The 27,874-nt window shown below is 37.1% G+C and overlaps 1 protein-coding gene across 1 annotated transcript; it reads right to left on the bottom strand.

Annotated features, from left to right (window-relative positions):
• Positions 1-311: 311 nt before the first annotated feature.
• On the bottom strand, positions 312-27,662 carry LOC134535359 (otoferlin-like). Its single transcript, XM_063374430.1, has 15 exons — positions 27,590-27,662; positions 27,362-27,421; positions 18,698-18,764; positions 17,831-17,987; positions 17,248-17,386; positions 16,431-16,599; positions 14,279-14,430; positions 11,835-11,970; positions 9,335-9,525; positions 7,847-8,032; positions 6,816-6,929; positions 6,354-6,506; positions 1,862-1,981; positions 1,056-1,163; positions 312-440 (listed from the first exon to the last, which is right to left on the bottom strand). Exons 4-15 carry the CDS (start codon positions 17,854-17,856, stop codon positions 312-314), a joined length of 1,623 nt encoding a protein of 540 aa, XP_063230500.1. The 5' UTR covers positions 17,857-17,987; positions 18,698-18,764; positions 27,362-27,421; positions 27,590-27,662.
• Between the last annotated feature and the right edge of the window lie 212 nt (positions 27,663-27,874).

The following is a 27,874-nucleotide window of genomic DNA, read 5'->3' as shown; positions in this document are numbered from 1 at the left end:
AGGTATGGACTATGTCCATTTAAATAAACCCTTCAAATATATAAACATATGGTTGGGCCAAAAATTGGTGCCCAAAATCTGAAAGGCAGTGTTGTGCAGTAAATCACATATTCAATAGAATTATGCACTAAAAATTAACATTCAGTTTTTTTTTTATATGCTGTTAAATATAAGTGCATCTCACTTTGACTCATAGCTTTTTTATATAGAGAAACTAGTGACTAAAAGAGAGGTGTGTCTTAGAATCAATGGTGTTTCAGATTCGAGTAAATAGGTTAAATACACAGGAAAGGCATGCTTGAATAAAGAGCTTACAGAAGTGCTTCGGGTCCACAGTTCAAGTACCACCGTGGGAGGCAGGTCCTCAAACCTGATATCGTGGAACCACAGTGTCTCATCCCATATGGGTTGCCTGCTTCCGGGATGGACCTACAAACACACTGAAATGTGGACATGGGGCACTATTTCCAAATTATGAACTTCCGTGCAATGCCAATGAAATATCTATAAGCCCTACACCTTTAATCATTATAAAATTAGTAAATGTAATGAAAAGCTTTATAAACCTGACCACTTGTAAAATGTAAACCGAAAAGGTTATAAATTTACTATTTAGATAATAAATTGCTCTGATTTCTATGATTTCAAAAATATAAATTGGCTTGGTCATGGTAGAGCAATGATAGTAAAATGAAGTCAGTTGAATCACACATCTTGCCGTACAGCTCTCCATTAAACAAATCTCCACCACATTACAAAAAAACAAGTGAATGGGGTATTGTAAAAAGGTACCTGAGTCCCATTTAAAAAGTTGTGATAAAATTTGTGTAATACTGTTGACTTGGTGGGCTCAGTCAGCACAACTAGCCAGTGATGTGACACATTGACAAACACTTGTCGAAAATCAGTGCAAAAATGGGAAATGGCAGTGCCTCTCATAAAGTTCACATTTGTAAGAAAATCGTAAAATGCAAAATTTAAACTGCCTATGTAGCAGTACTCAACCAACCTCTATTAACAAATTACAGTAGTATTGACTGTAAAAGCCTACAAACCTGAGTACGCTTGCTGTGCTGTCTTACAGAGACTGTAACATAAGAGTTCTGCAACACCTTTGAGTTCATTGCATAGCCCTGACACACAACGGCCACCAAGCTGAATTCCTGTGGAGAGAGAAAACAGCACAGATAGACAACTAACACAAGCGTTGCCGTTAACAGAGCAATAATTGTGCATGCATGTACATTAAAAATATTTACGTACATCTGTTCATGTCAATGCTGTAATACAATGTCTTTTAAAAATTTTAATTTAATCTACTGAACTGATATTTTGTTCTATAAACTGCCGCTTATTTCCGACAAGCATAGGCAAAGCACTAGTCCTGAAGGTGCAGTCACTGACACTACAAACTAACGAAACTACTCAGTGTGATAACCATTACAGTGAATTCTCTCTTTATTCTCCCTCATACAGTTAAATGGTATATGCAAAATTCAGTATAACATATAAAAGACTGCACTTCAACAATCATATTGAACAGAGCAAAAATTGAAGAAAATGCAGTAAAACTAAACATGAAGAAAAATAAGTTATCTCTCATATTATTATACCGTAAGTATTCCACAGTTTTGTGATTTTGAAATATGTGTAAGAACCAATTTATTGGCAACTCTCATTATAATATACTAACAGTAATTACCCATTTTAGTGTTTTAAATCTATAGAAAATGACCAGTTATAACATTGTGACAGTTTGGCAAAACACTTCCATAAAGAAACCCTCTAAAAGGTAGTGCCAATTTTTTTTGGTCCGATCAAATACTTGATAAAGAAAATTCACAGTATGTGGAACTTGTACCTCGTGCCAGAAGGGGGACAGCGCGAAATGCTCCCACTTGTGACTGCTGTCCCAAACAGCTAGTCTCCCCAGCCATAGCTTCAAATCCACCACAGCTACCGTCTTCCCGCTGTTCGTGCCCTGTAAGTCACAAAGCAGTCTAAGTAAAGCACTTCCATGGGGCTCAAACCAATTTGCATCTTACATACACACACACACACACACACACTAAATAAACAGTTTAGCAAATGTGAATATGTATGTGTGGTTAGAAAGGATATTTAGGTACTTGAAAAATTTCACCATACAGGAAATTTTATGTCTTTTATAAATTTTATTTTCAGCACTTTCTGGAAAATTCTAGTACTGAACGCGAGAGCAGTGTTTTAGTAAGAGAGATGGCACCGTATGCTTTATCTTAAATATATTTGCTCGCATTGCATATGATTGCAGACTATTCTGTGATGAATTTTGTAATATATGACTGAAATGAAAAATAAATACATTTCAAGCCTTCTAATCATGTAGCATACTAATTTGCAAAAACAAATATAAATATATTATGAAATTTTAAAAATGAGATTTTAAAATAGTGCCAAATGTCAGTCAGGCAGGGATGCATCTGACAAGGGCAGGGTGAGGGCGGCCTGCCACAAACGCCGGGTTATACGGGATGTAGGAGGAGCAGATAAAATTTTTTTGACAAGAAGTAAGGGAGGGCTGTTTTGGCTAGAAAAAAAGAATAAATAATGCTAGTGGTTACAAAGGAGATGAAATTTTGTAATTGTGAGAGAATAATGTTCAAGTTACAATTTAAATAAAGGAAGTGCATAGCATAGACAAGTAATGGCAAACAGGAGGCCTGTGGGCTGGATACTGCCTGCAACATATTCAACACGACCCACCTAAAGAATCTTACAATAAATAGATATTATCAGGTAAGCTGTCATGCATTAACTGTCTTTGTTTGCATATGTAAAATAACCTGTTAGCAGACACTATCATAAAGCCATGATGTCACAGAAATATTGAAAAAAGTACCAAGTCCAATATGCAGTTGGGCATAGAATAGGAAAGATGCTTTGAAATTTTAGAAGTTAGTTATTTGATTTCTAGGTTAAATTGCCAATTGAAACAAAATAATTTTGCAAAAACTTTTTTTATTCTTCACAAAAAAAAATTTATTCCCAAAATTTAAATATATACAGTTCAAGATCCTTCTTCACATATTAGATCGGCACTAGAATATATACTCTTTGTCGATAGAAAAAAAAACTTAAAATTCCATGATCATGCTTTAACTCACGGTATTGCAGAGAACAAAATATTTCTCGAGGCAACAGCCAAGGCACACCAAGGCTGTGCCATGAGCCCTTAACGCCAATGCCATTGGTCAAAAAAAATTTCAATATGTTTCGCCGAAAGGAGATTTCATAGTGACTGGGCTTGGACCATGTGCCCCTTGTGTAGTTAAAGGTTAAAGAAACTTTATCTATGGTTTTTGAAAATACTTGAAGCTGCATCAAGTGGGCGAAACAGTAACAACTGTATACTCAGAGGACACAAGGGAGCAACCAAAAATATTAGTTAGTTCTCACAAAGGAAACTAGGAAGGAGGATAGTATTTGAAGTGAAAAACAAATATGTTTGCTTAAAATTTACCCTTTTTATTGTTAGTTAAGATCTGCATTATATTATTTTGATGTTCTTTGAAATTACAAAATTACCATTATTGGAAACAATAATTAATTATTTTAAAGGGGGCCCGGGCCATTTGAAGTCATTAGTTACAATTTTATGATACGTTTCATAAATGAGACTATGAAAATAACAATAATAGTTTTAACATTAATACAATTGATAGTTATAAAAAAACATTAATTGCTCTGATTGGTGCAGGAGTACATATTCAAAATGTTGCGTAGCGGACTGTTCACTGGCGGAGCATAATTAGGAGGTTCTGGGCTTCAATCTCCGAAGGATCGGCGTAAATTTGGCAGACTAAGTCTTGAAAGGAAACTTCACTCGAGTCTTGAAACATTTCTTGACTCAAGTCTTGAACCCCACTGGAACCAAAAGGGAATCCAGTGGTCAAGAATAGTAAACTAATTAAGTTAGGGCAAAAGGATAACGGGGAGGCAACAATTGTCAAACAGGACGTTGACTTTTCCACTTACCGATCTGGGGTTGAAGTGAAGTGAAGTGAAGTGAAGTGAAGTTAAGTGAAGTCACTCCCCGAAGGGAGGCGGCGCGAGTAGTCGCGATGAACCGTCGCGAAACATCATGCAAAATTACTTTGGCTACTAATGGCAAAAGCCAACCAGAAGAATAAAAAAAGTTAGGGAACACTCCCGAACTTGAGAGATCACATCTCTTAGCTAGGTTGCGGCGGTGAATACGTAAACGGCGCGGGCAATGCGAGTCCGGCGCCAGATGCTATCGCGGTGACCGCCGAAGGAAGAATCTCCCGCTCTTCTGGGTGACATGAATAAGTTCGAGCAAGATGCCCGGAGTCTTAGGGAGTGGGAGAAGTGGCCTCTGATTGGCTAGAATAAGCCCAGCGGAGTACTTGCTCCGCCCTCAAAAAAAAATACGAAGAGGGCTCATTGACTAACTTAAAAGGGCCTAAGAGGTGCAAAGCAGAGCGCTCTGTTGGGGACAACAGGAACTGACTCTGTGTTGGTACGCCAAAGTCTCGCGTGGTTGTGGTGGGGGGGGGGGGGGGGGGTATCTAACGAAAGCTTGTACCATATGGAGCCCTCTTGGTGCGAGCTCTGTCGGGGAGGAAAGGAACTTAGATTAAGTATGGTCGCGGCCGCCAGAGCGCTCGCTCCGACGCCTAAGAGAAGGTAATTTAGTTCACCGTGCCGCCGGGAGATGGCGCAAGCTGTCCATACGCCGGCCTGGGGTCTGTTATAGAGACCGGGAGGGGGTTTATCCAGAGGAAAGGATCTGGAATGGATAGAGGGGAAAAGAGAAGGGGGGGGGGGGGTTAGTGCTGCGTAGTGGGAACGGCCGCCTACAGGACTCCCGAGGCGTGTCGGGACCGACTGTAACCTGTGCTGGCGAACCTGACCAAAGTTGCTTCGGTCAACTGTAGCTTGAGCTACGGGTGTTCCTAGGAGGGCTGACGGAAGCAAAGATAGCGTGTGGCAGGACGTGCGCAGAGCACTGAAGGGGTGCGAAATTTCACTCGCGTACGTGTCGAGGAGCGGGGAGACATGAGACGATGCTTAATCAGGACTTGAGTGGTGTGGGAGCCCGTGGATGAAACAGCCGGAGACAAAATTAAGTAGGAGAGTACAATACTGGGATAAAATTTTGATAGTCTGTAACAAGCTACAGAAAAAATACTTAAAATATTTATTTAAATTATACTAAGCCTAAAGTTGAGCCAGGAGAATATGACAATTTATGGCTCAACCATAAATGTTAAATTGTCTCTTAACACACATTAGAAAAGATTTTGTGAGTCACCGACCGTACGCAATTGGTCCTGACTACCGCTGAACGATGAGTGACGAGGCCACACAGTGGCAGCTATGTGACCTCACTGACCAATCACAACACAGCTCTTATGTAAAAGGACACCACAGTACACAAATTATATTAACACAATATTACTAAATCTAGTTTGATTGGCTGACATGGAAACCCTTATAAATATACAGCTTTCCTTGGGAGCAAACACCTGCCGACTTTCCCATCCTCAGAAATACGTACGGAAAGCACCAGAACGTCTCGGCGACTGATCAACTGTCTGAAAAATGACATTAATGTGTCATTCCCATGTCTCTCATCCTTTCTCTTATCAAAACAATACACAATGTTCTAGAAACATTACAAATACACTATGAAATACACATGTAAAGATATACTTATAAACACATTTAAGTAAAATTCAATACTAAAACATATGATTGCACAATTAGCAACCTAACAAACTACATATTGAACATGTTTTTTTTTCTCTCAACAATTAAATATATAAAACTATTACAAAAATACGTTATCTCAATAAAGTACAAACGCAAAACTAGGTTATCATGACCTGGAACTGCATTAATGAAAAACATTGTCATTTCATGGTGATTCTTCTTAGATTTAAGTTTTTATTTTTTATTTTATAAATGTTATTTTTAAGAGAATTATTTTTAATTTATTCATAACATGCCTTGCCTTTTTTTTTTTGCAGGATAGCAAAACCCTAACAAATTGTTGTAAGAAATTAAAAATATTTGAGCATGTGTGTCTGGCCCTAGGATTGGTTTCAAAAATGAAATCTGGACCTCAAAAAGAGTGTGAAAGTTCGCCAACACGGGCATAGACAACTTCAACGATGGTGCGCCCTGGGCAACGAACTGGAAGAGCAAGATGGCAGATAGACTATACAACATCAGGTCTCTCTCTTCCACTACTGCTCTGAGAGTAGCAAATCAAGAGTGCCCTGTACTCTGGGACGCAAGTCACAAGTAAATAACATCTTTCATAACCCAAACCAGTTCGCATCTACCTTCAGCATCAGAGACGAGACGACGCCACAGACGGTGCCCCGCTCATGGGAAACATCGGAGTGAAGGACTCGGCGGGCTTTGATCCTGCAGTTGGCGAACCTGCTGTTGCCCATCCACAGCGACAGCAACACGTCGGGCAGAGAATGCTGTGGCTGACAACACAAGGAGAGGTAAGCACACCATGTGCCATCGATCTACGAGCATCTCCTATAGTTCAAACAACATCACCCACTCTATCCCTTCATGGATCATAGTTGTTACAACATAACATGATTTTGACTACACACTAATAATCATTAAACTAATTTACACATTTTTATGAAATTCCACAGATAAATTATACTTGAAAAAAGGTGCAATCAATACTGCAAAACATTTTTTGTTGCAGTGAGAGCAAAACTTACAAAAGAAAAAGATTATAAAACATATTTGTACACTATATAAAAATAATCAGAACTCACGTCTTCAATTAAAAACTTAAGTCTTTCCAAAGTCTTCCTGGCCCAGCAGAGACATTCCCGCGGAACTGGTTTTGAAGTCACAATTAATGCATCAGCCTCCTGTTTTATAAGAATCTGCAAAAAAAAAAAAATTAAAAAAAAAAAAAAAAATTATCTAAACATCGACTTTCATTGTCATTGGATAATGAATATTTGACTAATATACCAACAAAGTTCATGTAAACATCGTCCCCTACCTGAAAGTGAAAGTAAATTGAACATATAAATAGGTATTCACATAGAATTTATTGCTATCTACTATTATTAGTACATATCTGGAAGCCAATATTCAAAATAAAATCTGAGCTAGTCTTTCCGTACTCGCCAGTGATGTATAACATCTAACCTAGTAACAAACAGATTCCTATGTTCTCATGTTGCAAATACACTTATAATACGAAACTCCGACATTAAATTTAACATAGAATCCTTTAAAATAATGCTGAGCATCATTAATATATTCACAAATTGTGTTTTCAATGTAATTTCTGGCCATGAATTACATGTAGAGTCTGCACCCTCTACGTAGAATTCGCTGCCGGAGTAGCTATGTCGACTATTGAATCATTTACTTAGCAGACTGAAAATTAAACTATACAATGAACTAGCTCCAATAAAAGAGAAAAAAAAAAACTTGAAAAAATAATAAACCCGGCTTTGGGCCAGATTTTCAACAAGGAAATTTATTATAAATACTACCCATCTTGTTAAAAATCAATAAACAGTTAATACTACAAAATTTCCCTTTGTCTTTGTCAGCTTTGTTTTGTGCCATCCACCACAGATAGCAGTACTGTGGTTGTTACACATTTCCATTCCTTCACTTCTGTCACATTCTTGCAATCACTCCCACCAAATGCAATATACTGAAAGCTAAGATGTTACACATCAATAATGATCGTAAAATTTTAGTCCTTAAATACGTATGCTCATAATTTTAAAATGAAATATTTATCAATCACATAACTGAAAAAGCAAATGGCCTTACTTACCAACTCATCCACACGCAATGTTTGCCTCCATCTATCGAGCTGGTTGCCTATCGGTAGCCGATTACTATGAACTGCAAGGTACGAATGACAGTCATCACACAGTTTCTTCAACCCATTTTTCAGTGTCATATTGAAATCTGATTTATTTTGATCCACTTTGGCACTCAAGCTGTCCACAAAACTTTCCTGCGTGAAAAAACTCAGAATCAACACTTGCCCACAAGGTTCTTTCATATTCAGTGAAATTCTAACTCAGAGGTTGTAATGGAAGATTTCAGCTATTGAGCTTTATTTATTTTGGTCATATGTCTCGAAAACAGGCTTGTTAGAGACAGGAAAACACTATACATTCCAAATAAATGGAGGAAGATATTGACCGTGATATATAGCCGAGATTGCCAACAGGTGGCCTGCGGGCCACTTCCACCCATGTCATTTTTTCTTCCAGCCTGCTTTCAAAGAATCGTTCAGCAAAGAAATATTAGGCATACCATAGTGTATTAACGGTCTTTGTTTACATATATGTAGAGTACAATTACAGCAGACAGTGTTCAGAAGCCACAGTATTCTCACAGAAATACTCAATAATGTTATTTATATTTATGTAATCTTATAGTTCAATAATGATTCTTTTTATATATTTTAAGAGGTTTTATTTTTAGTAATTACTATTTTCAAACACTTATTTATTATTACTTCTTAAAATTCCACATATTTTATTAACTAGTCACTGTACTGAACTTATAAGACATAAAGAATTGTTCTAAAAATTCAATTTTATTTGATGCTAGCCATGTGCCCGATGGAAAAGTATCTGATCATTTTTTATGAATTACCAAAAACACTGATACAACTGACTTTTATTTATAATCGGAAGCTTAAACACCAATTTCCATATTTCTAACTTCAAAACTGCTTTTAACACTTCGTTCTTAAGCCAATTGTTTGATAGTTTCGTTAAAACACTTATATATACTTATATATACTTATATATACTTATATATACTTATATACACTTATATACACTTATATAAAATACTTATATATTAATGTCACTTAATACATGAATCACACATATCAAGTTTCTAGGAAAAGACATGCTTATACATATGTATTAACAAGTGTGCAATCCAGCATTAAATATAGACTACTAGTAAACAGAAATCCTGCCACTTCGGCGTATAAGGCATGTCGGGCTATAATGGGGAGGATATACATTATTGCAACCCAATAAGAAATAAAATAATCCTTCATAATCTCTATGTCACCTTATGTAGCTGAGTTACTATAATTTTCTTATTCTTTCTTTGTTTTTTGTTTTGTTTTCTTTTAATCCTGGAAGGGTGGGGTCCGGACCCAACAGACCTACTCCTGGCTACGTCCCTGTGTTAAAACGGTTGTAAACTTAACACTGAGTGTCCGACCAATCTTCCAAGAATCTGAAAAATCTTGTTAAAATAAATAAATATGGAACCGGAATCTGCTTACCACATTTTTAGTAATGTTTTCTAGATGATTGGTTCTGTGCAGTCTGTAAAGGCTGTCTGCCCACTCTGTTTTCCGGTATACCGTGCCATCGTCTCGGTTGCACGACAGGTAAGTGTGCGAGGTGCCGACCCGATTGTTCTTAATTGGGTACAAACAAGCGGAGCTCGAAGACCTGTCACCACTCGCAAAACCTGCCGATAAAAATACAATGTTTATAAGACTTACTCAGATCACAAACCTACATGAATTAATAAATTTAGTTTATCATGCTTTTACAGGGTCTGTTAAAAAAATGGGTGTATGTACTTATGTACATGCGTTAGAAGTTGTACTTACTTGGCATAATAAAAAACTAACATTAATTTTGCATGAAAATAATAAAGAGAAGTAAAATAATAATAAAAGGATTGCAGTAATATTATAATTATGGTTGTTAAAGTATAGATTAAATTAAATTTAAAATTCAATTAAATACTAGGTATTCAATATTATTAACATGTGTATAAAATTAATTATTTAATTTAGTAAAATATTCAGGATGAATTTTAATTAATAATGAAAATCAATAACTATGCTGAATGATTATTTTAAATAATTAATATTAATTACTTATTAAAAAAGTAATAATTCATAATTTATAATGCAGATAAATTATACATACATGAACATAACCTCAAAAACATACCCACAAAAATGACCAGAAGACTACTAGAGTAACAGGCGATTTGCCTGAAGGCGGCTTGCCTAAACATGAATTGTTACGGTGATTTGCCTAACATTGAATTGCCTAACGGCTACTTGCCTAAAGGCAATTTGCCTAACGGCGTTTTCCTTAACGGAGTTCTACCTGACAGCAATTTGCGCAACGGCATTTTGCCTAACTCCGATTTGCCAAACTGTGTTTTGCCTAACGGCATTTTGCCTAAAATGTTACTATGATGACAAAACCTCGTTTTACCTAACGGTGTTTTGCCTAACGGCATTTTGCCAAACGGCATTTTGCCAAACGGCATTTTGCCTAACGGCGAATTGCCTGACTGCATTTTGTCTAATGGTGAATTGCCTAACAGCATTTTTCCTAACTATGATTTGGCCAACGGCATTTTGCCTAATGGCAATTTGCCTAACTGCATTTTGCCTATCGGCGTTTTGCCTAACGGTGTTTTGCCTATCAGCGGTTTTTCTAACTGAGATTTGCCTAACGCCGAATTGCCTAATGGCATTTTGCCTAAAAGAGGAAAAAGCGTTTTGCCTAACGTCAAATTGCCTAATGGCGATTAGCCTAACGGCATTTTGCCTAACTGCATTTTGCCTAACTCCTATTTGGCCAACGGTGATTTGCCTGACAGTGATTTTCCTAACTAAACGGCATTTTGCCTAAAATTAGGCAAAACGCCTTTAGGCAAAATGACACATGCCCGACTACTAAACCTTCCACAGATATTCCCTGCCAGCAACCTGACATCATTTTATATACGGGAACACAGCTCACTTATATAATTACACTTGAAGATACACTTGAAAAAGTTTATAAACACTATTTCTAACTCTAATATTCACAATAAATATTTTTTTTTAATTATATGGACCAGTATTCAATATCAATCATTAACATAAAAGATTTAAAAGCACATATGCAACTATTATTTGTATGAAGCCTTTCTTTTATATGTAGCCTTTATTTTTTATCTAGCCATTTTTTCATCTTGTGAAAAGTTCATTGCATGATGCACCGCATTGTAAAAATTCATTTTCATCATTTTTTCATAACGTGCCTAAAGTAGTATAACTTCAAAAACTTTTTAACACCTGCCAACAGAAAATAAAGGACATTAATTTGCTATGAAATTTTGACAGGAAAACTTCAAATGCATTGTTTTAGTGCAGTCTTGTGCCGTATATGTTGACTCATCATAAGTAGATCTCAGTAGATTGAAGAGGCCTGTCAGTAATTTACATAGTCTAAATGAACCTAGAAACAGTGATAATTACACTTACTTTCTTTTCTCTCATGTTCCCAAGAATATTGATATCCAGACCACGGGCTTTACCACTTCTCACTGTCTTCTACTTTTCCTTTCCAAGTCCAAAAAGCAAGTGGTAAGAAATTTATGGTCATGAATACTCATATAAGTATGGAAATATCAGTTGTAGCTAATATCATAACTTTGAGAAACCAATGCAAAATGGTTTCTTTCCATTAATAATACACTTAAATATGAACTATCTGTCGCAATAAGTAGTAACTTAGAATTGTTATGTGTCAGGAAAAATTTTAGATGAAATTTTGCCAAGTTTTGAACAGAAATAATTATAGTGTCGATTCCAAAGAACACGTAAGTTCTGCTTCTTCACAAAGCTCTGACAACATTATAAAATCATCGATACGCTGCACTTTATACACCACAGCAACTCTGTACTCAGGAAAAGTTAATCTTTTGGACCCGAAATTTCTCTTTTGAAAATAATGAAATTAAAAATTACATTTCCCCTAACTCACCGTGAGGTCGGTTGCACCCAGCCTCTCCCAAAGAGACTTCCAACCTCAAAGACTGGCCTGACATTTCCTCATCCAGCACAACAGCATCTCGAACTTCTCCAACTAGCAACAACTGCACCTTGCCTACGGCTTCATCCTACAAACAAATATAGTTATGACCAGGGGCCTACACACAGATATACCCCCTCCCCTTCTCTCTCCTCCAAAATGAAATTCTGCGTACACTCCTGGTTATGAGTTACGAGGAGAGGACATAAATATGTATTGATAAAACAAGAGTAACACTGAAATAACTGAAATGGTAGTCAATACAATATATAACACCAAAATGAAATAAAATTAATTGCATAACACAGAATTACAATTAAATTCACCACCTGGATTACGTAATTTTGTCTATTACAATGTAAAATTAAATTCATTCATCTTTAGTTTCTGCTTTTATTAAAAACTTTAATAATTATGTACACTATGTACATCAATTTATTTAGTTTCTATGCATGGATTTTTCTAAGTATAAAAGAAAAGAAAAAAACATCAAGATTTATCATAAAAATTTAATAATCAATTAAGTAAATAACTGCAGTCTATATCTGATACCATACAGACATTGCTAAAGGCCGACAGAGAAACATCACAAGTAAATTTATAAGTACTAGGATGTTGGGTTATTAACATTGTATATTAATAAGAAGTGACAAAAGGTCAAATTAAATTTTAAATTACATTATCACCACATTTGAATTTAAATATCACATTCAATCAAATTTTTTCTCACTGCTAAAAATGTTATGTAAGTTTGTAGTTCCAATACCACCATTTCTTGTTTTGATATATTAAATGTTACGTATGACAAATATTTTTAATTTTATATATTTAGGCAAGATTCTAGTGACACACATACAACATTCATAAAAATTAAAATGATGTAAAAGAACTATTCAGTTTTTTTACAACAAAACTGGTTAAAATATAAAACAATAAAATACTGAATGTAGAAATATGTATGTAGTAAAAAGTAAACAGATGTTCAGCTTTACTTTATATTTAATGTATTTGTAACTTTCTCCTTAACAAGGTAAAATTACAAAAGAATACTGAATGTTTTAATTATTGTTTGTTTAATCTCATCAATACAGTAGTTTTATGCACACATTTCGTATTTTCATTAATTGCTTTTTTCTTTCTTTCTTTAACATTATGTGCATTACTTATTGATGCACCCTCATATGTATATATTAATGAATGAATAAAATACTAAATAAATGAAAGAACTGTGGTTCAATATGTCTTCAACATCAATGCCATTGAAGACAGATGAGGAACTAAGCAATTGTTTAGAGCAGGGATGAAATGTGTTGGTGGGAAGAGGGAGTAAGTATCCCCCCCCCCCCCCAAAAAAAAAAACATCAGTTCACAGCAATGTCCACCACACTTCCCACGTTTGACATAGGCCTATAGGAAAACAACCACACATAAATAGTACTAAATAATTATTTAAATCAGTAATTACATATTGATGTTTAATTGTTGGTTGAGCCCAAAAGAATGGTTAGCAAGGGAAAGAAGTATTGTATCTCTATAACAAGCTGAAAAGTCCATCTAGCCCTAAATTCTCAACCACTCACTAACAACCACCAAAGTTTTGAGTAGCCTGTATTTCCTTAGGCTGGATTTTAAAAAAACTTCACCAGAAACGCAAGAGCACAAGGAACCATCACGCAAAAAAATGCAAGAAAACGACAGTGTATAAAAAGGCAAGTCCCCAGACATAAACAACACTACAACTTAAAAATGTAAAACTGTGAAAAAAATCTTCAACTCGCTTCTTTTTATAACTATTTTTTTTTGAAAACATATGAAATACTTAATAATTTGATTTTAAATCATAATTTGCTTTATATCTGCGTTAGTTTAGTAAGTGTAAACATGATGTGTGATATAAAAGAAAATCATAGCTTCTATATACATATTATGATCACATACTTTAAAGATTTCTGAAGACTTCACTTTAAAAATAGAAGGCGGAAATTCAAGTCAAAACGCAAGAGGTTGAAAGTTGGCCAACGTTCACATTGCATTTTTTGCAGCAAGCATAATTTTCAAATGGTATTTGAAAACTTTGGTACATATTTAAATTTTTTTTTCTTGCAAATTTTTTAAACCTAGTCTTATGAGCTCAATAATTCCTCATAACCTGTATAAATCAATGGCACAACCTGATAAGCACAATTCTAGATTAGCCAACTACATGACGCCATGATTCCAGATCACAATTCCTCTGATGTGATCAATAACTATTATTATTATTATTATTATTATTATATTATTATTATTATTATTATTATTACTAAGAATTACAAGGCTGATAAAAGAGGATCAGGACATACCTGGCTAAAGTGCCTGTTTCATTACAGTTACTACTAAAGTTTCAAACATGGTACCTCAAGCGGAGGAATAATCAGTCCACTTCTGACTCCTTCCACAAGCTCCGTCACTTGAAATGTAAGAAGGACACGCCCTGCGTACAGACACCCGGTCCCCGCGACCTCTCGACTGTACATGTGCATCGTGTTTGGGCCGAACACTGGTGCGTCTGTAATCATGCCAGTAAATACAATGAACTTAGTGAACTGCAACTGTTTAATCATTGTAATTATATTTTGGGAGCACTTGGGTCATCCTTAATTATAAATAAATTGTGCAAGTGTTAGTCAGACTCTGTCGCTTTTAACTTTGTTGTGGTCGGGGGGATTCGTTAGCAGACGTTTTAAGGAAATTACTGGGCGCCACCATGTCTAGAAAACACAAGGAGTACGGTACTGAATTTAATACTTTCCTCTGTGTCACATGGCCCTCATACAATTATATTAAGGAAAAACCAGTACAGCTGTGAAACGCCTCGTGGCACGACCAGTTTATTTGAAGTCCAGGCCACCTAGTGTTTGGACGATATGTTCGTATTGATATCCGAGTTTAAACTGGCATATTTCTAAATAATTAAGCAATAAGTTGCGCCATCAAGGTAAGCTACGAGGATGAATTAGCAAATAATTTAAAATAAAGTTACGAACAGAGAGACTAGGATCAGTTGAAGACAAAAGATGAAGTCCCCAGAGTGCTAAGTGTATCTTACCTTAGGTGGCGATTCCGAATAACTGGTTACCCTGGTGGCTCATCAGTACTTTTGACACCAAACTGAATAAACCGTTACATCGTTTTGAGTCATGCCGCTAAAGTACTTAGGTTAAACAGGATAATACTCTCAAAATTACATGATCATTTCAGTCTCAAAACATATAAATTAAGTGTATTAAGTCTCAATTAATCTTATAATGGCCTTCGGCAGTCCGAGTCTATTGCAGCAAAGTGGTAACTTAAAATAGTAAACTTGCAGAATGTTTAAGGAAGGTTATCAATACTAATTACTAATTATTAAACACTGATTGGACTGCACCCTCTTATGGCAGTTCGTGGCACGCTAACACACGCACATCACTGCCGGGAAGTTTAAATGCTGTGTGGACGGGAGGTAGGAGGGGTGGTGACATATCGAGCTTAGTGGGGTGAAGCTCCAGACGATGTCAACTTGCAAACTATTTTAAATGGAATAATTCTTGTCATTTTACTCAATTAGTCATAACAAAATAGCTCTAAGTCCTCTATGTCATTATGAACACCTAATAAACTGTCTTGTTTTATATAATTAACTTCAAAAAATACTGTACACACCCATGCAAAAAAAAATTCTTTGGCATTCCTTTTCACATGTATTCAGTCCAACAAAAAAATATCAAAAAATATTTACACATCTTTCCATTTTTGGGTCAGAGCAATAACCAACCTGAAAATTTCTCCTTTCAACGTTATTCCATTTACAAGCTAGGAAACCATGCCAGAAAGACAGTTTACACAAAATGTGAAAATGTGAAAGAAAGAAAAAATAGAAACAATTGATATATATTGTTATCAGTTGCTACTTGCTGTGGGCATGACATCAGAAAGCTTAGAAATACATACTTTTTTGTAACCACCCTTAAACAAAAGACAAGGTATCAACAGGGTTGTCAAGAGAAATTAAGAGCCCTGGGGCAAAAAATTTGGTAGGGCCTCTTCCCTATTACTTAATTCACAACATTTCAAACCCTCCACAATCAAAATTTATACATACATATTTAAAACTTCACATAGTATTGTAGCCTTAAATGTAAATGTAACCTGAGTATATCACATTATTTTTAAGGTTTCCAATTAATTCTGTAAGTAATAGACTTATATTTTTTCCTATTTTATCAGTGTAAACACATTTGTTAAACAATGACCGGACCCCCTGGTACCTAGGCCCCACGTATTTTGCTAACCCCCCCCCCCCCCCCCCAAAATAGCACCCATCTCAACAGCCCTTGGTATCAGGTTTTGCTTTGCCATTTTTTTTTGAGCCTGAAGTTCTTTTACCTGTGACATGAAAAATACTAAACCACCAATGATCTTTGTTTCTGTGTTAGCGGGACGGAAGCAATAATTACTAAGCTTTCTCCACCCATCCATTAATCCAACCATGGAGAAGTCAGGAGCGTCCAGACAACAAATGGATACCTGCAGGCAGGGCGCCCAGGTTCACGCGGAGAGCGCCTATCACCACGTCCTGCTTCGCAAGCAGCTCGACTCTGGCGACAGGATGGAGCCACGGCAGTACGTCGGTAACCACCAGGGCTTCGTTCCAGGTGACGGAGTTGTGCTTCATGCGACACCTGCTCGTTTCTGCCTGCAATCATTGTACGAAAAACAGAACGCTTCGAACGTATGTGTTTTGATTGCTGGTAAAAAAATGTAACTTAAAAAAAAACATACATTTGCAAAACGTGTAAGAGCAGTTCGTCTAAATACTTTTTGAGACATTCAAAATATTTGCAAAACTACACAAAATAATGCATGTACATAAAACTGCAATTAACAGCAGTAGGTAACACAGATCTAAAGAATATGGTACTATAATCAAAGCAAATTTATCTTTACCTCTCATGCTATTGTTATTCCTAATAGACATTATGTGTAACCATAGGATGTTTAAGGTTGAATGAAGATAAGTCGCAATAGGCCGACTACATTTTTTTAAAGCTAATGTAATTAAATGTAATAACATTTCCAGCAATATATTATAAAGAAAAACATATGGTTACAGCAGTAAACATCCATAAATAACACCATTACTCATTATAAGTGTGTTTCATAACAATTTCTTTATGAAATGGGGCCAATGGTGGGTGGTGATTCTAATTTACTTCCCCCACTTTTCCCAGTTACCCTACTTTAAACAAGGTGTGTGTAGAGGTTTCGATACTTTATTAGTGACATTTATGAACAAGGAAGTGTGCGCTACAAATGAAGATAAACGATAAGCCAAAAAACAAACCTTTCTGCCTGAAAAGTAAGCCCTGACTGACAAGTCAAGTCCGTTGTAAACGCTTGGAATACCGTCTGCTCTATACACGCGCAGACAAAGTGAGGCGCGTTTCCATTCATTTAATAACGTTGTGGACACCATCAAGTTCCTAGTGAGACAAAATAAAAGTGTAAAAAAACTGCTCATCAAGCAAAAATAAATATAAATAAAATAAAATAAAATTTTTCATTCACTAAAGATAAGATAAATTAATACTTTAATAGTGAGCATTAAACTTCCATAGTTCAACTACATGTAATAAGTTATGACTTACATGATGATGTTTTATGCCATTATATTTCGTGCAAATGTTTTATACTTGGTTCAAAAGCAGTTTTTTTAAACTAAATACATTTATTTATAAACGGTAACGGCTACAGTAGGTAATCTTTCTTCTATGTCTACCCAAAAAGTTTGGTTATCAATCAAACATTTTCATCACTTTGTTATCAGCAGAAAAAACATGAAAGAGAATAATTCTTGGTTTGCTCAGCTTTCTTATGGCATGAAACACCATAAAATAAATCTGGCTTCAGAAAAATGCTGCACATACTGCTCTATTGTCTGTTCCTGCTGCATCCCATCGACATTCTGGCACTCATGCCGTGAGGCACTCTCGGAGATTCCGACACAGGCCTGAACGTAACCCACTACAGTCCTATCAGCTTCCTGCGATATCAGCGGAGTCCACACCCTGCACACTTCGTGGCCTGTAGAAGACAAAAAAACACAAAGGGAGGTCAGGTTAAGTAAGTTGCTAGAGGGTTGCCTCACACCAGAGAAAAGTTCTTATTAAATAAATACTAATGTCAACAACTAGAAAGGAATGCTGTGTTCTACCAAGCAACACAATTCTACTGTACTTTCAACGTTAATGAATTACAGTGAAAATTCTTTGATACAGCACATTCTAGAAAACGAGCATCCATGATAAGTGATTTAGTGGACTATTGAACATCAATATAGTGTTAACAAGAATACCATAGAAAAATGAATGTACAGTAATATGGTATATAAAACAAGTTATAATATTCTCTATAGAAAGAAAAAATACAGATGAGCATTGGTACTCTTCAAAAAATCATAATGGAAATGTACCCGTGAAATGTGAATGTGAAATTATAACCTGCTTGAAAACAGGAAACACTGTACAGATTGTAAAACTGACAGTAATGATAAACTCAAAGCAAACTTAAATGCAGGCAATGCAGTAATGCCAACTGGTAGCAAAGGTCGAGCTGTAACCCAACAAAAAAAATCTAAATGTAAGCGGCTTGATTGTGATTGGTGCCAGATTGCAGAAGGTGCCAAACCATACACCTTTCATGGTACATGAAGACGTCACTCTTAAGGCTCTGAACAAAACTACAGAATTATTCACACAGGAAACAAATACTTGATACTAATACAATGTATTTACCTTTCCTGTTCCATGCACATGCAATGTCAATGTACGCATTACCCACGGGACGTCTGCCGTTGAAGACCTGAAGAAAATATTACAGCGTTACGCATGAGTTGAAAACCAGTGGCCAAATGTTTATTTTGTCATACCTATTTTAAAACAGTAGCATCTCAATGATAGCACTGATGAAAAGGAGAAACGATGTTGCTCCATTAAGTTTGACAACACACATGGCGGTTGGCCACTGAATCCTAAGTAATGGTGTTTGTGACATTCAGTGCATTTTCACTGAAATGAGAATGAGATGAAACAAATTGTTATTTGTTAAAAGGTCATAAGTCACATTAAATTAATTGTTAGCAAATTAAAAATCTTAATCTGTTAGATGTGGTGCTGGTGAGACCAGTGAAGGCAGTGGTAAGTTAATGTGGGGTAGAGCAGATAAAGTGGGGACCAGACTAAGGGAGGGAGTAAAGGGTTTTGAAGAGAGTACAGGCGACTGCATGCAAGAGCCAGGACTGCAGGAGGAGGGGATAAAGGCAGAGATAAAGGAGCTGAGTAAGGAACTGGCTAATGTACAAAGTAATGTACGAAGAATTAAGGGAGAGAAGGGAATAGAAGTGCTCAGGAGAGGAGAGAGGTAGGAATGTGAGGAGGACCAGGAGAATGCACACATGCTACAGGAGCAGTACCCATCAGTATTTATAAGGGGAGAGATATGGTAAAGTGGGAAAGGAGTGAAGAAGGTAGAAATGCGGTGGTTTGAAATACAGATGGAAGAGGTACAAAAGGATGGGACTTTGAAGGGGAGGAAGAAACAGTCACCTCAAGTTGGAATGGTAAGGAGATATGCAGATATCTAACGGTGATTTTCAAGCGAACCTTGGGGAAGTTAAAATTACCAAAGCAGTGGAAGGAAGCGATAGTGGTACCGATTTACAAGGAAGGTAGTGATAAAGCAAATCCTGCAAATTACAGGCCAGTCAGCCTGACGTCCAGTGTAGGGAAAGTAATGGAAAGGCTGGTGGGCAGGTGGGGGGGAGGTGGTAAACTGGCGGAGTAAATTTTAGTATAGATATTGTTGGAAACAATAAAATCATTAGGTAACTTTGGTGTTGGTTTGAATATGTTATGTTGGTACGACTGTAATAGAGTAAGTAAGAAAAGAAATATGGCTAGTGTGTGAGAAATGTGTGTAATAGAAAGAGGAAATTACACAATGTTAAGAAAGATGCCGAGTTTTAATATAACCTATTAACAGGTTATGGGCCCAGGCCGTATGAAAGTACACTGGTGTTATTGAATAAGTATCACAGTTTTATTGCGATAGTGATGTGTTGAGAAAAGAAGAAGAAAATACGCAGTGCGGGCATCCATTATGGAATCCAACTACAACTACATTAGATTGGCAAATGGATCAAACTGGAGTGTTTGGAAATTTCAAATTACGGTCGTGTTAAAATCAAAAGGTTTATATAGTGTGGTGTCTGGAGAGGAGTTTAAACCTACTGTGGTGGATGACGATTCACAAACCGAGACGGAAAAGAAGAAATTAAAGGAATGGGTGACACGAGACAGCAAAGCTCAAGAAATAATTGTCACAAGATTAGAAGAAGGACCAATGATGCACATTTTGGCTTGCGAGTCAGCACAAGAGATGTGGAATAAATTGTTATCAATTTTCGAACAGCAGTCGGAAGTAAGCTTGCATCAACTTCAGCACAAGTTCTTTTCTTTAAAATACGAAGGGGAAGGAGTCGCGGCTTTCCTGTCAAAACTGCAAGAGTTGGTGGTCCGGCTGAAGCAGCATGGGGAGAAGCTGTCCGATCAAATGCTAATGACGAAGATTTTAGTATCACTACCGGAAGAATATAAACACTTTGTGTCGGCTTGGGAGTCTGTGTCAACAAAGGACCAAAAACTGTCAGAGTTAAGTGCACGTCTGTTGATTGAAGAGGAGCGTATCTCTGGAAAGGGCAGTCAGGATAACGCCCTGTTGTCTAAAAATCAAGGTAGGCCGAATCCATTAAAGTGTTTTAAGTGTGGGAAGGCAGGACACATTCAGAAAAACTGCTATTCTAATAAATCGAAAACTAATAATCCAGGTGGGAGACGTATGTGCTATTACTGCGAAAAGATGGGACATATCAGTAAAGATTGTAGATGGAGGTTAAAAGCTGAAAATAGCTCTGAACCTGCTCATCGTACACTAAAGGGGGGCAATCTGAATGCTTTTATCAGTGCTGCAATGGTAAGTGAAAGCCTGGATGACAAAAGCTGGTATGTGGACAGTGGAGCATCTGAACACATGTGTGCTCAAAGACATTTTTTTATGACATGTGCAAGCTGGATAGTGAAAAACATATTGTAATTGGTGATGGGTCAACTCTTGTAGCAAACGAGGTAGGGACTGTGAGAGTAGAGGTGTATGATGGTAATTCTTGGCAAATATCGGAGATAAAAGATGTGTTATATGTTCCTGATATCAAATTCAATTTATTCTCTGTTGGTGCAGTTTTGAGAAGAGGTTATCAAATTGAATGGAGAGAGTCTAAATGTGAACTTAGTAAATCTGGAAAAGTGTATGCTGTTGGAACTCTGGAGGGGAAGCTGTACAAGATGATGTTTAGGTGTGAACCAATCCCAGCTGTGGTGAGTGTTGTGAAGAAGCCTTCCATTAAAATATGGCATGAAAAGTTAGTGCACCAAAATACAGAGCAGGTCAAAAATATTCTGAAGAGCCACAACATAGAAGTGCAAGGTACTGAGGACTTCTTTTGTGAAGCTTGCATGAAGGGGAAACAACAGAGACTGCCTTTTTCATCAAGTGAACACAAAATGACGGACACTTGTGAGATCGTTCATGCAGACATTTGTGGCCCGATGGAAACAGCATCAATTGGAGGTTCAAGATATTTCCTATTGATAAAAGATGATTTTTCAAGGTATAAATTTGTTTACTTCTTGAAGTTCAAATCTGAAGCTAAAGAAAAGATTAAGAACTTTCTAAGTATAGCTAAGAACGACACCGGAAATCCAGTAAAAATTCTGAGAACGGGAAACGACACTGAACTGTGCAGTCAAGAAATGCGGAATATCACTGATGAAATGGGAATACGGCACCAGAAGTTTGCACCTTACTGCCCAGAGCAAAATGGGAAAGTTGAAAGAGAAATAAGAACAGTTGTGGAGGCAGCCAGGACTATGCTGGCAGCCAAAAACCTGAACAAAACCTTATGGGCGGAAGCAGTTAATACTGCAGTATACACCATCAATCGGACAGGCACAAGTTCTGTTAAAGGAAAAAGCCCATATGAACTATGGTTCAAGTCAGTTCCTGAAATCAAACATTTTGAAGTCTTTGGAACAGAGACTTACATGCAGGTGCCTAAAGAGAAAAGAAAGAAATGGGACCCTAAGAGCACAAAAGGACTATTTGTAGGGTATCAGGAAAATGCTAAGGCCTACAGGGTGTATGTACCGAACCGAGGAAAAATTGAAATATCAAGAAATGTAGTGTTCAAGCCAGATGGTGTAACAACAACAATGGTAATCGAAGTTACCAAACCTATCCAAACTGAAGAGCACTACAGGGATGAAGCGGAAGGCATACAACTTGAAAATGTAGAGGGAAGCAGTACGATTGAACATAGTTCCTTAAATAATGAATCTGCAGATGAAGAGGAATTCAGAGGCTTTGAAACAGATAACTGTGGAAAGATATGTGAAAAGGTGGGAACATGTAATTTGAGGGATAGAACAAAACTAAAGGAACCAAGGTATCTGAGCCAATATGAGACAAGTTTTCTTTGTGCAGATGAGCCGCAAACATACGGAGAAGCAATGATGAGCAATGAAAGGCAAAAGTGGAAAGAAGCTACCAATATTGAATTGAACTCTATAAAGGAAAATGACACCTGGTCAGAAGTTATACCTCCAAAAGATGCCTGCGTCATAGGCAGCAAATGGGTATTTAAGATTAAACGAAATGAAAAAGGAGAACCAGTGCAGTACAAAGCGAGACTAGTTGCAAGAGGTTTTGAGCAGCTCAGGGTTTTTGATGCAAGTGAAGTGTATGCACCAGTGGCTAAGATGGCGACGCTTAGAATTCTGTTGGCGACTGCAAATGACCTGGGCATGCCGGTATATCAAATGGATGTTCAAAGTGCTTTTCTTTATGGTGATATAGATGACGAAGTTTTCATAGCAAAACCAGATGGAATGGAGGGGGATGAAAAGACAGTTTACAAACTAAAAAAATCTCTCTATGGACTTAAAAAATCACCAAAATGCTGGAACGAAAAGTTCAATGAAGCTATAGAAAGGGAAGGATTGAAAAGATCAAAACATGATTACTGCTTGTATGTCAAGAACACAGACAAAACGAAGCTATATGTCCTGCTGTATGTGGATGACCTGCTAATAGTAGGCAATGATGAGAACCAAATTCAGGCATTGAAAGAAAGTCTGAAGAACAATTTCAAGATGAAAGACCTAGGACCGGTGTCAAACTACTTAGGAATTTGTATCTCTCAAGATTTAAAGTCTGGAACTCTAAAATTGAATCAAACTCATTTTTTGAAATCATTGTTAGTGAAATATGGAATGGCGGACTGTAGACCCGTGTCCACACCAATGGACCCACTGTGTAAAATAAACTTCCAGGACACTGAAGAAGACAAAGAGCTGGAAACAAAATGTTGACAGATTATTGGAAGCCTGTTGTATGTCGCCCTAGGCACAAGACCAGATCTTAGTGCTACTCTTGGCATTCTGAGTAGATATCAAAACCGGGCAAGTGAAGCACTATGGGTTGCCCTAAAACGCGTTTTGAGATATATAAAAGGGACCTTGGACTTGACACTCGTCTACCGACGACAAGAACCCGCAGCTCAGCTGAGTGGATACGCTGATGCAGACTGGGGAGGAGATGTGGAAGAAAGAAAATCTACATCAGGTTTTGTATTCCAACTCCAAGGTAATACCATCACCTGGACCTCCAAGAAACAGTCAACTGTTGCCCTGTCATCTACCGAGGCGGAATACATGGCTCTGAGTGGTGCAGCGGCTGAAGCGTGTTGGATCAGAGGGGTACTGCAGGATCTGGGAGTGTTAAAAAATGAACCTGTGATCCTATACGAAGACAATCAAGGTGCAATAAGAGTGTCAAAAAACCCAGAGAATCACAAACGGTTGAAACACATTGACATTCGCCATCATTTTGTCCGAGAAAAAATCAGTGAGGGTCTTATCAGTGTAAAATATGTTTGTACTCAGGATCAAATAGCTGACATGTTCACTAAAGCAGTGAATAAGATCACACTCTTGAAATGTATAAGAAGTATAGGGCTAGAATAATGCAAATTATTGGTTAAGTTTTTTTTTAGCTGTTCACTTGTATTGTTTACTTAGTTGTTTCGCAAAGTCTACCTAATAACGTTTATTGAGGGGGGCTGTTGGAAACAATAAAATCATTAGGTAACTTTGGTGTTGGTTTGAATATGTTATGTTGGTACGACTGTAATAGAGTAAGTAAGAAAAGAAATATGGCTAGTGTGTGAGAAATGTGTGTAATAGAAAGAGGAAATTACACAATGTTAAGAAAGATGCCGAGTTTTAATATAACCTATTAACAGATATTTATTTGAATATTGTAATATCAGAACACAAAAAAAAATGTTGGAAGGCAGATGAACTGAATTATTTATATTGAAAAATACATGCATGTATATCGTCAAATGTTTAAAAAATTGTATTTTTTTGTGTATTATACAACTTGTATTAAAAATGAAATGACTGGAAAATAGTCTATTTATTTTCTATCTAAGTTTGCAGTCATCCGGGTTCTCGTGTTCAAGATCCAGTGTGGTTCCTAGCGGGAATGCTGGTTTTTTAATGAAAGTGTATCCGGGAGGGCGCCAGGCTAGCTCTGCGTCTAACCAAGAGTTGGGTCGTTGGGTGCGAATGCCCCTGCGTGGCCCGCTAGGACCGTCGGCGGTGGTCGTGGTTGGAGGGGTCCCTGGCTATTGACACGTGACAGGCCCTGCACAGCATAACATGCTGATTCCTGACTGGGTTAGGGAAGTTCACACAATAACATACACGGATTCGGTTTTGCACTGTCGTATACACGTCGCGCACGGAGTGTGCAGAGTGGACGTTTAATTGAATTGAACACAGTTACACTTGCAGTTTACAGTTACACAATGCACATTGAAATTCCCTACAAAAATTACACTAAATTGACACTGGGCGCTCTGATGCGCCGTCACTAATCTTAAATCCTCACGCCAGTCGAGGTTGAGAGGGGGAGGTCGATTGGAGGCGGCCAATCCCGAAAATTGCAAAACGGCAACACCCAGGTCCATCTTTGCGGAACGCGGCTCGCGATTAAATTTATTACAAGTCTTTACGTCGTGGTTGCTGGTACTTGTACACTCGGCGATTATCCAAAAGTCTTTGGTGGCGGAAGTCGGCCCGTGCCGTATGCTGCACTGCCCCGCGTAATGCTTTGTGCGGGGAGTTTATGTTTAAGCGGCTGGGTTAGGCCCTACACCATAAAAAGGACCAGGTACGCACGGAGAGTTTAAACAACGAAGAGGATTTGAAGAATGACTATAGTTACCAGTAGTGAATTTTGGTGGAGACAAAGGATGAAGACTCCCCGTGGGACGCACGTCCGCACTGGTCCACGAGTCCTCGGTACTGGCGTCTGGCCTTGGCGCGAGGGCAGGCCTCAGTGTTCTCTCGTGCCAAAGTTTCGAAAGTTACGTTATTCGGAAATTATTAAATTAACAAGAGATTCAAAGTGGCTCTAAATTCATACATTAAATAATAAAAATTAACATAATTTGCAGATACTCTCTAAGAAGTATATTTAACAAGTTTACAGTAATTAAGTTTGAATAATACGAGTCACACTGGAGACTCTTCGACAGTTGTTGACTCCAGTGGCAAGTTATACACAAAAAATGGGGAGGTCATAATTACGTCACACAATACTCTAATTAATTTAGGCTGAAGGCCGCAAGGGGAGCACTCACAAATGTATTAACGTAAACTCACACGTGAGTGACCCGGGCACTCGTACGTCGCACTTCTCTTGGACGAGGTTTTTAATTAAAAGTGATGTTATCATTAAATTGTGTTTGATTTCTAATGAACAGGGATCGAGGTGGCTGGTTAATTAGGGCATGGTCTTTGATTCTACCTGTTGCTCCGGTGCTCGCCTGACTCGGGTGGGCCATGGCTAGGGGCGCGTTCCGTTAGCGGGGTTGAATACTGGCGGTTGCAGGTCGGGCTTTAGGGTGGCCTTCGGTCGGACGACGTCAAGTTGAATAAAAATATTTGTAATAGTGGATTTGATATGGGGGTGGTGACATGAGGTGCTGTCGGGAAAGGTTTTGTTTAGGTTGGTTTGAAGAAAAGGAGGCCGCTACGATGATTCTTGCCCCGGGTGTTACGTCCCTGACACCAATAACTGGTCCTGTCTCCATTCCTGCCTAATACCACATGCTGAAGACAATGGCCTACTATAACGAACCATCCCAACATTTTCCAAGAGTGTTCACTACTCGTGTGTGATCTTAAATAAATTATGCTCAAAGAATGGACCCCCTTGAAAAGTGATCCTATCGGAATCTGAATCGATTGGAGTCTGCATCTGCTCCATTTGACATGTCGCTTGTTTTCCATACTTCCTCCTTCCACCTTCTCCCTTACTCCTTCACCCAACCACATGAGTGGAATGAAATTAGGGGACATGAATGATGTCATGGAAATTGGCCAATATTAACAAATGAAAATATACTATGTAATATTGGTAACAATGAAAGACTGAATGTCATTGTGAATGATAGTGTGAGTTTAAGCGAAAATAGCGGTTGTGGTACGAGTAGGAGTGAATAAATAAGTGGAAATATAAATATATCTTGATAAAAGGTACGAATTGATTAAATAAGTACTATACAATAAGAAGAAGTAGGTAGTAAGAAATTAATTGGCTACGTAGTATACTTGATGATACTTGGGACATTTAAATCATTGTTGAATATTAATAAACAAATTATATAATAGTATTAAAATATACTAAACAAGGTATGATTTTAGTATAGAATACAATACTGTAGGTATAATATCCTCTGTACTGTGTTCCAAACTAGAATAGGTAGGGCTATAATATACTTTACGTTATCCAGGTGGTTTAAATCATAGTTGAATATGAATATACAAACTATATAAATGTGGTATCATAAAATATTTTAAGCTGTATTAGTTTGTAGTAGGTATAGAATATTGTGTTCTAGAATAGAATACCCAAAAGTTAGTTTCATGAAGAAACGTATTTTACACAAAACAAGCATGTGAATGTTCCCCACCAAAAACCCCCATATTCCTGCATTGTCCCATAAGATAATGATGTGAGGATATAGGTAGACTACTCCTGAATTTCAGGCAGTACAGTGTGATCAAGTGAGGTCCAGCATGACTTATATGCATGCAGCCATTTTGTAGATAATCAATTAAATTTTATAACATGTACAATCCATTGGTAAATATATAAAGTAACTACTGAGATTGAAACTAAGTGGGATGAAATAACTAAATAAATTTTATGGGCATTCAAACTTAATACTACGTTTTTATTATTGAGTGCAAGAAATAAAAATCAAAACTTACTGATACTGTGATAATTTTCTTCTTTAAAAAAGATTCATCTTCTTCAGACAAGAACGAGCACTGAAACAAAAACATTTCTACTGCTAAATGTTTTCACACAAAATTACTATCTTTTGGGTTTGTGAATCCAATTTTCATACTTTCCAGAGCAATTGATGTCAGAAATGGTAGCTATAAAGTAATATAATAAATCAAAGAACGATTACAAAATTAAAGTCGGTAACTTACAACACAGCATAACCCATTATTCCAGTCAGTGAAAATACATTCTTCACAATCAAATTTAACAGTAATTTGAGGAATAAACTCAAAGTTCTTTAAATACATTTGTTTTAAGTCTATCAATTTTACATAAATGTAGAAAACCATTGCAATAGTAACAGCTGATAAAACAAACAGGGAGAACTATTAAAAAGAAATACACAAATTAATTATTTTTATATCACAATTATAACACATTATATGGATTCTTCCTATTATTACACAATGGTATTCGTGTATCTTTTATGTTTA

The sequence above is a fragment of the Bacillus rossius genome, chromosome 8 (assembly GCF_032445375.1).
Source record: "Bacillus rossius redtenbacheri isolate Brsri chromosome 8, Brsri_v3, whole genome shotgun sequence".
In the NCBI taxonomy this organism is placed as follows: domain Eukaryota; kingdom Metazoa; phylum Arthropoda; class Insecta; order Phasmatodea; family Bacillidae; genus Bacillus; species Bacillus rossius.
This window is presented reverse-complemented; position numbering and strand designations above follow the sequence as displayed.